General features: G+C 41.9%; 1 protein-coding gene across 5 annotated transcripts in view; it reads right to left on the bottom strand.

The window, feature by feature from the left end:
* Nucleotides 1–13,489: 13,489 nt before the first annotated feature.
* The window catches only part of FERMT2 (fermitin family member 2), an 84,925-nt gene continuing 83,141 nt past the window's right edge, over nucleotides 13,490–15,273 (bottom strand). For all 5 annotated transcript variants that reach the window (XM_034648393.1, XM_034648394.1, XM_034648395.1 and 2 more), the window contains one exon: nucleotides 13,490–14,649. In XM_034648393.1, coding sequence (XP_034504284.1) covers nucleotides 14,476–14,649 — 174 coding nt within the window. In that variant the 3' untranslated portion in view covers nucleotides 13,490–14,475. The remainder of the gene's footprint in view (nucleotides 14,650–15,273) is intronic.

The following is a 15,273-nucleotide window of genomic DNA, read 5'->3' on the forward strand; positions in this document are numbered from 1 at the left end:
TAAACTTTCTATAGAAATGCAAAGGGTCTAGCCTTGCCAAAACAGTTTTTAGGTAGAATAAAGGTAGAGGATGTAAGTTATCAGACTCAAGATTTACAGTACAAAGCTACAACAATCAAAACAGTCTGGTAATGTCAGACGAGATCGGGCGCTTTCAGGGTGGTATGGCCGTTGGTAATGTCAGAAGAGAGCAAAGTGTGATATAAGGATAGAAATAGATCCTCACTTATTGGGCAACTGATTTTTGTCAAAGGAGCAAGGTAATTCAATGCGGAAACAATGTTTTTAACAAATGGTGCAGGAATAACTGGATAGCCATGTTTTAAAAATGAACTTTGACCATTAACTCACATCATATATAAAATTTCATTTAAGATAGAGCCTGGACCTAAACATTAAAGTTAAAATTATAAAGCTTTAGAAAAAGAACATAAGAGAATACATTCATGAAGTAGGGATAGGCAAATATTTTTTCGATAGGATTCAGAAAGCAATAACCACAAAAGAAAAATTTATAAATTATATTTTTTCAAAATTAAATATTTTTATCAAAAACACTATTAAGAAAATAAGCAATCAGGGGCGCCTGGTTGGCACAGCGGTTAAGCGTCTGCCTTTGGCTCAGGGTGTGATCCCGGCATTATGGGATCGAGCCCCACATCGGGCTCCTCTGCTGGGAGCCTGCTTCTTCCTCTCCCACTCCCCCTGCTGTGTTCCCTCTCTAGCTGGCTGTCTCTATCTCTGTCAAATAAATAAATAAAATCTTTAAAAAAAAAAAAGAAAAGAAGCAATCAATAGCCTGAAAGGAGTGGCAAAATGTATATATAATAATGGACTGTATCCTGAATATATATATGTGTGTGTGTGTATATATATATGCATACACACACATACACATATATATACACATATATAGAACTGTATAATTCAGTAATAATAACAATCCACTTTTGGCACACCTGGGTGGCTCGGTCGGTTAAACATCCAACTCTTGATTTTGACTCAGGTCATGATCTCAGGGTCATGAGATCCAGCCCCATGCGGGCTCTGTGCTGGAAGTGGAGCCTGCTTAAGATTCTCTCTCTCCCTCTCCCTCTGACCCTCCTCTGCTCACATGAGTGAGCATGCTGTCTTTAAAAAACAAACACACAATCAAACACAGTTTTTGGACAGAAATCTTAAACCAACGCTTCACAAAGGAAAATGTGTGAATCGTCAGTGAGCACATGAAAGGATGGTCCACATCATTAGTCATCAGAGAAATGCAAGTTAAAACCACAGTGAGCTGGTGCTCTATACCCCGTAGAATGGCAAAAATTAAGAAGACTGACAATAGCAACTGCTGGTGAGGCTGAAGCAACTCTTACACATTATGGTGGAAATGTACAATAGTACATCCACTTCAGAAAAAGGGTTAGCATTATTATTATTATTATTATTATTATTATTATTATTATTATTATTCTCTTATGTTCTTACCTTTTGGCATAGAAATTCCACTCCGGAAAAATGAACCACATGTTCCTAAAAAGGCTTGTACAAGAATGCTCACAGTGGCTGTATTTGTAATAGTTCCAGAATGGGAACATCCCAAATGTGGATCAATAGAAGACTGGATAGGCAAATTGTGTTGTCTTCATACAGGGAATGAACCAGTGATATGTTCAACAACATGGGGTGGATCTCAAAAATATGCTGAGCAAAAGCCAGGTACAAGAGGACATTCTATGTGATTCCACTTATAGAAATTCTAGAAGAGGCAAAAATAAGGTGGAAAAAACGAAAAGCAAAAGCAGTGGTTGCCCCTGGTGGGGGGGGGCGGGATTTGACTGGGGAGGGATATGGAGGCACTTTCTGGAAGATGGAAATGTTCTGAATTACAAGAGAAGTGTGGACTACATGTAAGTATCCATTTGTTAAGTGGTACAGCTGAGATTTGTGTATTTCAGTATATGTTTATTTACACGTCAAGTAGGGGCAAAAAAAATTTTGAGTGAGGAGGTAAAGATGATGCAGGAATAGCAGGATATTGGTAATGGTTAAAATTCTGTGATGGGTACATGGGCATTCTATCTCATTTACTTTTATCTGTTTGAATTTTTTATAGTAAAAGTTTAAAAAAGTGTTTAGGCAATATAAAGGTAATTGGGAGGATGGATCACGGATTGTTCTTGTTGCTGTTCAGTTGTCTTGGGTAATATTCAGTCATCCATATTAATGGGGCAGAACAACAGTGGTGTAAGATCAAGAGCTTTGGAACCACTTATTAGCTGCATGCTTTTGAGAAGATTCCTTGGTTTCTCCGTAGTCCAGCTAGCTCCCTTGTGGGGCTTCCGTGAGATGATATGTGTAAAGTGCTTTGCCAAGTTCTTGCTCAATAAATGTTGGTTATTACCACTAGTGGAGGGAAAATGGGGCAGAGATCATGTTTAAAAAATGTATTCATATTTAGTTTGTTTTCTGTTTCATTTGAGTGGGACTGTGCCTGCTGTTTGGGAAATGGACACAGAGGGGTCACCCAGGGCAAGGTGCGCCTGAGAAGTCACGCAAGGTGCCTGCCCTTGCTTGCAGCGAGCCCTTCCACTTCAGGTTTAACGTGACAGTCAGCACCTAAGCTTTACCTCCATGAGACTGTCTTCAAATCCCTACATAACACACGTAAAACAATAACACAGACAACCCTGAAATCTTTCCTTCTTGTTTGTTTTTCGAATTTTTACTTACTGTTTTCTTTTAAGGGCACCTGTCTCTGAGATGTTTCACTTGGGCTAGTGTTTAAATTGGCTCTGTTTTCTAACTTCAAAACAGCTAGTGGTAGGGAGAGAAGGCTAAGATTTTTAGAGTTAAAAATAGCAAAATAAATAATCCCCAGCTGGCTGATAAAAAAAACAAGCATGTAACCATATTCAATCTCAGGCCTGGAGGACAGTTCCCTGACTTTCTTCCCTTAGCGACTGTCCCCTCCACGTTTTCACATTGTTAAAGGCTAATCCTTTTCTTTGTGGCTGCAACTCTTTCCCTCATTTATTCAAGGAATACATCAGAGGCACTGGGAGGTAAGGATGAGCATTGCCTTCCTAGTTCTAGGGCTGGGAGGCTTTTGGGGAATAATAAGTAGCTTGTGGGGACACAGAGGGCTGTCTGGGAAGGCCTCTCCAAGGGGTCTTGAGCGCAGGCCCCTCAGATGGGAAGGGCCCCACTGGTCTCTTTTTCTTGCTTCACATAGTGTTGGTTATAGTATTAGGGTTTGGTGTCATTTTTCTTTAGAGGACCTAAATGGAATTTGCCAGAAAGAGCTGGCTTTGAAGACTTAATTGTGGCAGTCATGTTTCCAAATCCCTGAGAGAGATCTCACTGAGCACTACAATAGATTTTGTTTTAGAAAAGCAGATTTAGGCACATCTGCTCAGGGTCGAAGTTCTCCGCACACCCCTCACCGTGTTGCCGAGATTCCCACGCTTCAGCAGCCTTGCCAGACGGGGTGATTTCTCTCCTTCCCTTCGACCTCCCTGAGGACGTGCTCATGTGCTCATGTCTGTTTCTGGCCCTTTCCCTCCTCTCCTGAAATGTAAGGAGCATCTTTTAAAATGGAAATTGGCCTTCCCATGGGTCTTCTGTGACATCCCGTTTTTGGAAGCTTCAAAGTGTTCCCCTTTATCTTGTATTTCCATAAAACTTTTTTGTTGCCTTCTCATCTTTGTTTCTCTGCTGCTTCTTAATAATACAAGAATTTATGCTAATGAAAGTGATAGCCGACGATTCACGCGTACATATTATTTTCTGGTTTCTTCAGGATGATTTTTGGTAGTTTGTCTCCCTCAAATTCTGGTCTCCCTGTCTGCACTTCTGAAACAGTTGGCTTAATTTTGCTTCACTTGAATAACTCAAACACGTAGTAAATTACCTCACAGGATCTCTCTGAGTATTTTAATCAGTTTCTTTTTAAAGAAAAAATCCCTCTTTTAGGGATAAAATAGTTAGGGATTAAATATTTAAACATATTTAGGGATTAAATGTTTTCACAAATATTTTTTGAACACCTCTGTTTCCTCATGTTAGGACTGGGATTTTTCTCACTGACCTGGATCCTTGTTTCCAACCCTCCTGCCTTCCTGCCCTCCCCCTGCACTTTTCTCCACATCCTTCAAGGCCTGCCCGCTGGAGTCCCCCATGTCAAGCAGTTTTCCAGGGTTGTTCTGTCCCCCAGGGCTCTGTGACTCGTGAGCGCTTATCTCCTCCATCAGCCCCTTGGCAGTTAGTCATAAACGTCTGTGTGGCCCGTACCGAGCTTCTCATGTACTTGTGCTGCCTGCCACGGTTGTAAGAGTCTTTCCGTCTCTGGGCCCCAAATCACTTAATATGCTGTTCTCCTTCTCAGTGCTCAGAATATTAGATTTATTAAAAAGATAATAGCTCCTTGCCTCTACTGCTCCATCGTCAGCCTCAGCAACCGGCTTTGGTTTTTAGCTCTGTAGAAGCGTTTCTTCCCTTTCTCAAAAGAACAGTCAACCAGGCAGCCTTACCTGCCTCACTGAGGAATACATCTGAATGAGCAGATCTCCTAGAACAAAATGAGCTGACTGGCCTCCAGTGCTTTGTGACCTTGTACTTGGAGATGGGACTCAATGAATTATGTGCCGAACAGTTACTATACACATCTCCCCTCCCCTACCCACTTTAAAGAATAGTTGCCTAACAGAGTGCAGATTATACCCCATGTTTTTATGGAACACAGCACCTTAGTGTAATTTCTTTTTCTTTTCTTTTTTTCTTTTTTTTATAAGATTTTATTTATTTATTCATTAGCGAGAGCACAGAAGGAGAGTGAAAGGGAGAAGCAGACTCCCCGTTGAGCAGAGAGCCCCATGCTGGGCTCTATCCCAGGACCCCAAGGTCATGGCCTAAGCCGAGGCAGACGCTTCACCAACTGAGCCACCCAGGGGTCCCTTCGTGTAATTTCTTAGAAGATAAATCAAGGGCAAGGTTTATAATCACATCTCATAGGTTTAGAAGTCATTTTTGTTTAGTGATCGACATGGTTTGATCTCAGGCAGCTCTTCGGACTAGAGGAAACATCGTTAATTCATGTTGTTTGCCTTAAAAAAAAAAAGGCAAACAAAACTAGAAGGTCTGGATTCCACAGATTTGTCTTTACCAGTGACGATTAAAGAAAACATCTGTCCACTTCCTTCTTTAAAGATCTTCATAGCAGGAATTCTGGGCATGTGAAGAGGCAAGTTGACAGCGCAGACCTCCGTCTACAGGGCAGCAAGGTCCGCACGGGGGCGTCTCAAGGAATTAGTGCTGGCCTCCAGCTAAGAATAAGTAGAAGGTATTTACTCCTCATTATGTGGTTGCTCTCAACAAAATTTATGAGAACCAAAAGGAAGTTTCTAAGCTACTGCCAGATGGCAAGTACTTGGAGTGATGAAATGATGCTAAAACCCAGTCAAAAAAGAAAGAGAACACATTTAGGACAAGACAGTTGGGCCTCTTCTGAGAAGACCTGAAACCCAAGCATTTGCAAATCTTGTGTGAAGACATAGGCGGTTTATACAAAATTATTTCTTGAGTTGGAGATTCAGAAATAAAACTCAAACCTGAGTGACAAAGATGACCTCAAAACAGTCTCCTATTTTCTGCCCATTCTGTGCTCTCGGTAGCTAAGTTTCTTTCCTGTTGAGGCGATTTGTGAAGAGCTAGCTTCCTTTTCCCAGCCTTCGGTACAAATCAACTGGTCTTCCCCCCCCGCTGCCCCCACAAATGGTGGCTTTTCAAAATGTCCCCTTGTAGGAAAACATATAGGTAGGTCTCTCTTAGTCCATGAGACTGTGTCTTTTCCATTTTCATGGAAGCTGCCCTGAATGAGCCTTCCCGATTTTTTCAAAAAAGCCTTCTAACAGTTTTACCTACCTGTAATCCCTCCTTACTCTGGTACTTTCTGTATGAACCAGGGACATTTTCGGAACAAACAAATCAAAGTAGACTCCAGGCATTTTCAAGATTGTCCTGCTACGTAGCAGTGGCTCTTACTGACATTGCCCACCCTGTTGATTTCATGCTTGTACATTGCTGAGGCGCTTTCAAATCATGAAAGCCGAATTTCTTGAGAATCACATCTTGTTCAGAATTCCTGTCTCATGAAGTCAGCCTCTATAGAAGACGCCTTCTCAAGCACAGGGATGCCGGTTATACTAACCCAGACAGCAAGAGAAGGTGTCGAGTAAGTTCCTTGGCTCCTCTGCTATGACTTGGATGGTTTAATAAGATTTGGGTTGACATCTTCACAATTGCTTGAGTAACAATGCTGTCATTTGTACACCGACCAGAGCCTTGAGCTTAAAGTTGATTTTCTGGTTGAGCTGATGGATCCGTTCTTCTCTTCTTATCCAGTCCCTCTTGTGACTAACCCCGCACATTTACCGAATAATGGTGTGGCCTGTGAGCATGAAACAGAGCAAAGCCAGCGGGACCACAAGGGGACTGAACCCCTGACCCTGGGCTCATTAGCTCCATTCTTAAACTAGGGCAGCCAAGTAGTCAGCCAATTAGTGATTCACTCAGCAGCAGCAGCCAGACTCATGTGCTGATCTAGTCCAGACCTAGGAAAGAATGTCAGAAGCAGAGTGGCAGCTGTCAAAAGCAGACCCCCTTACCCATTAGGCCACGTGATTTTTAGCGTCACACTGTTTCACACTGAACTTTAGAATCACCAACAATCTATCTTTTAAAAATGCAGCTTTTACTCTCTAATGGAAGACGAAAATATTTGCCACTTGCATTTTTTTTAGTGTTTCAGAAATCTTGTACATTTTTTCAACTTTATTTTTTTTATAATTTTTTATTATGTTATGTTAGTCACCATACAGTATATCCTTAGTTTTTGATGTAAAGTTCCATGATTCATTATTTGCATATAACACCAGTTTGTTTCTCAGAGTCCATAGTCTCTCATAGTTCATTCCCCCTTCTGTTTTCCACCCCCTTCATTCTTCCCTTCCCTCTCCTACCAATCTTCCTGCTATTTCTTATGTTCCATAAATGAGTGAAATCATATGATAATTGTCTTCCTCTGCTCGACTTATTTCACTTAGCATTATCTCCTCCAGTGCCGTCCATGTTGCAGCGAATGTTGGGTAATCGTTCTTTCTGATGGCTAATATTCCATTGTATATATGGACCACATCTTCTTAATCCAGTCAACTCTACTCATACGGTGTGTTCTGCAGCTGAATTTTTTGTTCAGCATTGGGTTGAGATTCATCCGTGTTGTTTGTGTATTGGACTTTATTCACTGCTATTTTGATTCCATTTTGTGACTGTATTATAATTCAGTCTACTCTGACGGACATTTGATTATTTCATTTTTTGTTATTATAAGTAGTTCTGCTCTGCATGTTCTTGTGCGTGTCCCCTGGTACGCACGTGCAAGAGTTTCTGCAGGGTACATACATACCTAGGAGTGCAACGGCAGGGTCGTAGGAGACGTGTCTAAGTTTACCAGCTGATGTCAAAGTGTTTCTCAAGTGCTTGGCTCCAATTTTTACTCCCATCAACAGTAAGTATTCTGGTGGTTGGTCCCACGTCCTAGCCAATACCAGCTATGGTCAGACTTTGAAAATTGTATTAATATGGTGTGTGTGATGCTGCATTTTAATTGTATTTAAAATTTGTGTTTTTTCCCCATTTTCCAGAATACTAGTGAAATTGAACAGTTTTTGTAGATTGGCCAGTTTTCCTTTTTCAAGAAGTACCGATTCCAGTGTGTTGTCCATTTTGCTTTTGGTTCGATCACTGAGCAGGTGTGTCTGTTTCCATTCTAGCTGCTAAGCCTCTGTCCATTATGTGTTGCAAATATCTTCTCCCAGTTTGACTTGCCTTTTGATGCTTTATAACATCTCTATGGTTCTCATTTTAATTAATTAATTTGTACTTCTTGTGCCTTGTTAACAATATAAAATCTTTCCTCGGTGTCACATAAATATGCTCTTCTGTTTTACAGTTTTTCTTTTCACATTGAAGTCCAAAATTCGTGTGGAATTATCTGGACTCCTACACATACGTGTGAGCTAGTGGTCCAAACTCCTTTGTTTCGTAAAGGTAGTCACTACCACCATTCACTGGGAAGTCCTTCTGTTCCGTGCTGATCTGCAAGACTGGCTCCCGGAAATCGTGTTTCCGTACGCGTGCTTGTCTGTTTCTGCGGTCTCTCTTCGGACTCTGGTTCCTTTACTTACCCCAGTGCCAGCACTATGCTTCGAGTGCAGTGTGGTATGACTTCTTGCCATCTGGTGAGGTCAGTCCCCTCACCTTTTGGTCTTTAGCAGGGTTTTGGCTATTCTTGGTGCTTTGCTCTCCTGGAATAGAAGAAATGTGTTTTCCAAATGTGCCTTCAAAGAGTTAACTGAATTTATAATTAGGCAAGGAAGATACAGTTTAGATATTTTGATCAGTAAACCTGAGAGTAAATGTGTTTATCTGAATTTTATTTGATCGTAAAAATGAAACACAAAATTTAGATTTGAGGTGAGAATTTGTGCTCATAAGAAGGATGTTCTTTATTGTGCGGTATCTACAAACCATATGAATACAGGTATGTTCAACTTGTTCGTTGGTGGTGCTGTTTTATCACAAATTTAATTAACGTTGGACTTGGACCACTTCCCTGAGCAGTAATACAGATAATGCCTGGCCAGTGAAGCCACACGAGACTCTAATTAGATTTCATGAAATAAAGGGTCTCAAATTATTTTAAGTGCTTATAATTTTTAGTAATATGCAGGCCCATGCACAAATAGCACGAGGGAAACTCAACTAGGAGTGTGTGTGCTGGTAACTGTTTACTAAGGCAATAGAGAATTTTAATGTACACATTCAGCCTGGGAAACTTCGTATTGTTTATTAAATAAAGTAGAGAAAGCAAGAGAGGAATCAGCACAGTGGGAAATAAGGTCACCAGATAAGGCTTTTTTTGCTCCCCTGTTTCCTGTTCTGGGTGGCTTTGTAATCCGCTCTGAGAATTTCATTCCTTTTACCCAGATTGACTATTTCCCATTTCCTGTCGCTCTCTACCAACTCCCCCAAACCAAAGCCGTTCTTGAGCTGCCAGACCAAAGCAGTTCAAACAGATAAAGACACGGTTAATTTGTTGAAGAGCACAGAGCTTTCAGTAAACAGCTTCTTCCTGGATCTTACTGTGTAGAGGTCACTGGACCCTTATCAGCAGATGAAGAACTGACCACTTATTACCGTACAAAGTCTCCTGGCTCTGCCCTCGCGCAGGACGGCAGCTCCTCGCCTTCCTCACAACTGCAGAGCTACAAAAAGAGGGAATGACTACAGTAGCTGCAAAAATGGTTTTTTGGGGGTGGCAGGATGTTTTTGAATCAGGCTACATCTTTGGAATAAAGCAGAGCGCAGATGGCAGCCGTGTAGGTTTATGCATGTAGGAAAGGCTTCAGTTAGTATCCGCGATGGTTCTGGCACAAAGGGCTGAATTCAGAAAGCCCTGTTCTCTTACGAATTCTCAGAGTGGTGAAGATGTTGCCATGTTTTAAGTGATTAGTCTAAAACCAGCAGGGGAAGGCAGGGAAAACTGAAGGGGAGGAAATCAGAGCGGGAGACAAACCACGAGAGACTCTGGACCCTGGGAAACACACTGAGGGTTTCAGAGGGACAGGGACGCAGGGATGGGGTAGCGGGGGGATGGGGGTGAAGGCGGGCGTGTGCCCGTGCGGGGATGCGCACTGGGGGGTAGGCGCCGCTGACGAATCGGTGAGCCCCCATCAGAAACCAGTGAGGTACCGCACGCTGGCCAACTGAGCGCACTAAGCCGGCAGCAGACCTCGTCCAACCTGCCCATGGGGGCAGAAACAGTGCTGAGAATAGGACAGGAATGCGTCTTAGAGGATCAAAAAAAAGTTTCACGTTAAGAAACCTAGCATTTCACGGAGAAACGACTATTTTCAATGTAGGTGGAGTTAAACATTTTCTTTAACTCTGTGTGGTATTTTTTCCAGATAAATTAAGGTCAGAAACCCAGGTGGGTCTTATCCACTACATCATTAACTGGTAACGAAGTAAAAGCACCTTAGTGAGACTTGTTTTTTTAAGTGTGGTTGACACACGTTAGCTTCGGGTGTACAGCACAGTGACTCGGCGAGTCTGTACGTGGCGCCGTGTCACCACGGGTGAGGCTGCCGTCTGTCACGGTGCAGCACAATTACAGCACCGCTGGCCGGATCTCGTGCTGCACCCTTCATCCCCGCATTCCTCCCGAGCTGGAAGCCTGTACCTCCCTCTCCCCTTCACACATTTTGCTCATCCCTCCACCCCCCGCCCCTCTGGCAACCATCAGTTCGTTCTCTGTATTTATGGGTCTGTTTCTGCTTGTTTATTCATTTCCTTTGTTTTTTAGATGCCACATGTAAGTGAAATCATAGGGTATTTGTCTTTCTGAGTCTTACTTCCCTTAGCGTAGTGTTCTCTAGGCCCATCCATGCTGTTGCATATGGCAGGATGTCATTCTTTTTTATGGCTCAGCGATGCTCCATTGTGTGTGTGTGTGTGTGTGTGTGTGTGTGTGTGTGTGTGTGTATAACACCACATCTTTATCCATTCATCTATCGGTGGATACTTTGGTTGCTTCCATGTCTTGGCTGTTGGAGAGGACGCTGCAGTAAACATAGGGGTGCGTATCTTCCAGAATTAGTGTTTTTGTTTTCTTTGGGTAAACACCCAGTAGTGGACTTACTGGATCACACGGGATTTCTATTATTAAAATTTTGAGGGGCCTCCAGTTTGCTTTCCCACCAACAGTGCATGAGAGGATTCCTTTTTCTCCAAATCCTCGCCAACATTTGTTTCTTGTCTTTTTGAGTCTAACCATTCTGACGGGTGTGAGATGGTTGTGGTTTTGATTCGCAAAGACTTTTAACATAAAAAAGGAACAAAAACTATGGTATACGGAATGCAAAAAGTATACTCTGCCACACTGTTGTTTTTTGGCTTGTGTAAGAGCAGAGGGTCAAGAACTTCAAGTGGCTTTTCTTCTACAAAGTTCGTGTCTCTAGGGAATGGATGTGTTCATTAACTAGATGGTAGAAATCCTTTCAGAATACTACCATGATGTACACTTTATTTCTTTAAAGACATTTATTTGAGAGAGAGAGCAAGCACGAGCAGGAGGGAGGAGGACAGTCACAAGCTGAATCTGCACTGAGCACGGAGCCCCACACAGGGCTCGATCTCACGGCCCTGAGATCACGACCTGAGCCGAAACCAAGAGTCAGACGCCGAACCGACTGTGCTGCCCAGGCGCCCTACCCTTTAAGTATCTTACAACTTTGTCAGTTATACCTTGGTAAAGCTGAAAAAGAAAGTAAGCTCCCGTCTCTAGATCCCTGACCTTTGAAGTTCAAGGTTATGTAAAAAATAATTTGTACCAAGTTACAATTACTGATTAACTACATCATCAGCAGGTCTTTAACTTGCTGATTTAAAAGCAATAGAGTTGGAAGAGAGCTTGGTTGGTCTCCTGTCCCCAGTGCCTGAACAGGGAATGAGTTCCTGTTCACATGAAACTGAGTCATAAAGCAGAAACCTGAAACTGTCTCTGGAGGCTCCGCCAGTGTTCTTTTCATGGACTGTTGTCCCTGTAGAGACCACTACCAGTGGGGTCCAAGATTCGTGAAGGGTTTACAGCACTGGGTTAGGGAGAAGGAAATCTGGGTTCTACTTCTAGCTCTGCCTTGGCACTCATTAATTATAGCTTTGGTACTTTGAACAGGTCACCTGGCCTCTCTGAATCTAGAACATGAGGCTGGGTTGTGTGAATCTCCAGAAGAGATCGTGTACATGAAAGCACTCGGCATGCCTCTTAATGCACAGCTGGTGTGCAAAAACCATGCTGAGGTTGTAAAAATTCCAAGTTGTAATAATTGCTTGATTTCTAAAATAGCCATCATTGTAGTCAATGAACAAATATGTGTTAACCGATCCTCGTAGAAATCATGAGGCTCAGACCCAGTCCTCAAGGGAGAAATGAATTATTATAGGCAATTATCAAAAGGATAATTGCTCTGGTTCCAAAAAGGACCAAATTCAGTAGCTGTTCACAGGAGTAAGAAAATTTAGGGCTGTGAGGAAACTTGTAAGTATTCGTGGAAATAAGAACTTGAGCTCTTTCTAAAATTTCTAAAACACCACAAAGATGGGATTTGGGACAGGTGGGAGGGAGAGTGGAAGAAAGTCTGTGGAATGACATGGTGACGGGCGAGTGCAAAGTGTGTCTGGATGATGTGGGCTGCCCGGTTTGGGAGGTAAGGAGGAGAACTGCAGCCTGGGATCCGGGCCATGAAAGACCTCTTAGCTCCTGCCTGGGAACTTAGGCTATTATGTTGTAGTCAACCAGGGTCATCAGAGCTGACATATAGCCAGTGCTGTGCTGGGGCTGAATTAATGTCAAAATCACTAGGACGGCAAGTGGGGCAAAACTCCAAAAATCAGCAGAGTGGCTATGAGCCTCTATGGGACCCGGGTCTGCCTTCTTCTCAGGTCATGATCCCAAAGTCCTGGGACTGAGCCCCGCACTAGGCTCGCTGCTCAGTGGGGAGCCTGCTTCTCCCTCTGCCCCTTCACCCGCTCATGCTCTTTCACAAATAAAATGTGAATGAATGAATGAATGCATTTACCAAGTGACTATACAAGTTGGTGACCTGTATTTAAGGTGAGGAAAGGGATTATTTTTTTTTTGTGGGAAGGAGCCCTTTTATTTTGGAGTGAGTTTTGTCAGGACCCGACTTCAGAGTACAAAGAAAAGCCATGGAGAATGTGATCTGAGCTTTGCTTTTAGAGGCTGTGGCATCGTGGCAGGCCCAGGACAAGGACCTGAATTCAGGTGTCAGTGATAGCAAAGACAGAAGTTTGCCTGAGGGAAAAATCAACAAGACTTGGCCTGATTAAATGCCAGAGCTAAAGGACAAAGTCCAGGACTGAAGTTTTGCATGGAATGAGGGTGTAACAGCACTAACAGGGAGTAAATTCATACATGTGAGTTGTGGTTTTTTAGAACAGGCGTCAGTTTGCAGTTTCAAATTCAGCCCAAGTCAACAATGTCTGTTCAACTGTCATATTTGTTTATATTTCTAATATTTAAATATATTATGCAGTTCATTTTTAAACAAACAGTAGAGAAAAGTAAGGGAGGGTGGAAGAATCTATCCTAGAGATTAAGCATCACCATCTGCTGATACTCTGGAAGGCCAGCAAGCTGTCCTTGTAACACAAGGTGTAGGCAAAACGTTTCCACAAGGCAAAAGTTCATCAGTTAATTCTATGTAAACAGTAAAGACAAGAAGTACAAAAAGAAACATAAAAGATTTTGCTTTTATTTAAAATAAAATGCATTTATACAGTCTTTGAACCATGGGTTATTGGACAATACTGGTAATCTGCCCCTCCCGGCGCCCTTCTGGGTTGTGTGAGCTAGGGATTTTCTGACTAGCACCAATGCGCACGGTCACAGTGCAGCGGACGGGAAAGTGGCCAGTCCAGGCATCAGAGTGAAGGACACTGTGGCAAATCATGACTATAACGAAGTCATTCTTAATTTAGCAGGTATGAAAACTGCACATTAATTATATTTTTAAAAGCATTTAATAAATGCAAAGACGCTACATCTAAGCCATTTGCTAGTTGTGAGTTTTTTAAAAAAACTGTACAATTTTATAAAATTTGTGTTTGTACATTAGTTACACAAAACGCATACTTCATAGACCTTTACTTCATATTGTAATGCAAACGTTGCACATTCTAGGCAGACAGTGAATATGCTGGTGAATGCTAAAAGTGTTGTAATACAACAGGGTGTAAAAATAAAAACACAAGACAATATACATACATGCTTATTCAAGGACAGAAACAAACCAAGCCTAACGGACTGACAGCATTTTCCTTCAAGGTCACACAATGACATTATTAAATATCAGGCATCTTTCGTAGGCCTGATTTATTTGGGGGTGGGTGTGGGGGATGGAGAATCAATGGCTACCAGAAGTAGGTATTTTTAAAACATGAGATCAAATTAAACATACATTAAAACACATGCATTAAACATGATAAATAGACTTCATATAGTTTAAGCCCTGGATAGCTTTAAAATAGATGGCTTGAGTTTCTTGGTTTGGCTAGCTTAAATTAAATCAGTGTTTTGTTCCTGACTTGCCCACTACTTTAGTTTTCAATTCACGGCCCTAAGGAATGTGTGCCATATTCAAGTCCATGTACTGTTATCACGATAGCAGATTAATAGTCGTGCTTGTTAGTGCACTTATTAACTGGTCTGGTAAGGCAAAAAAGTTTTCATGATAAAATGATAAGTTTCAAGCTTACTTTATTAAGCAGCATATAACAAACAACAGCTTTCAAAGTTAAATATTGTTATGGCCATGGAGTTTCATTACACAGTATCTCTGTTCACACCCAACCACTGGTAAGTTTGTAGAACATCTCTTCATCTAAACTCTCATTCTGGTCTTTTGCGCGTGTTGAGAGAAATATGTAGCCACCGATGAATTCATGAACCACTTTGCAATCTACTTCAGTACAGATGAAGGACAATCGTACTTCATCTGCAAACTCTACCGTGACCTGGAACAAAGACCCAGAACCGTCAGTCCCAGGAAGCTCCGTCTGGTTGGGTGCAAGTGAAGCTAGTATGCTATTTATTGTCCGCCCTCTCCCAGAGTACTCGTTGAGCCTCAAATTCTTTGAAATCCTCAAGTTTACTAGCCCCTCCACCACTCTTTTTTAGTTTTCATGTTCTGAAGAGACTGAATGCAAGGGGTTTAGGTCATTATGTTCCCAATGGTCTCTGGTGATTCAATTAATGAGAAGGTCTCTTTTCGAGGCCTGGGAGAAAACCTACTCCTGCATTTAATTTAGTATTTGTTCTAGATGTTTAACCTTTAGGTATCATGTTTGAATACAGGAGCCGCCCCCACCCATGGGGAATGTATTTCTAGACCCCCAGTGGATGCCTGAAACCATGGATAGTACTGAACCCTATATATACCATGCTTTTTCCCCTTTACATACAGATCTATGATAAGGTTCATCAATTAGTCTATGAGATTAACAAAAATTATATAATTATTATATTTATATTATAATATGTATTTTTATGTAACAATAATTATAACAATATACTCTAATCAAAGTTATGTGAATATGATCTCTCTCAATGTATCTTATTGTACTGTACTCACCCTTGTG

This window comes from Ailuropoda melanoleuca, chromosome 20, assembly GCF_002007445.2.
Source record: "Ailuropoda melanoleuca isolate Jingjing chromosome 20, ASM200744v2, whole genome shotgun sequence".
Taxonomy (NCBI): domain Eukaryota; kingdom Metazoa; phylum Chordata; class Mammalia; order Carnivora; family Ursidae; genus Ailuropoda; species Ailuropoda melanoleuca.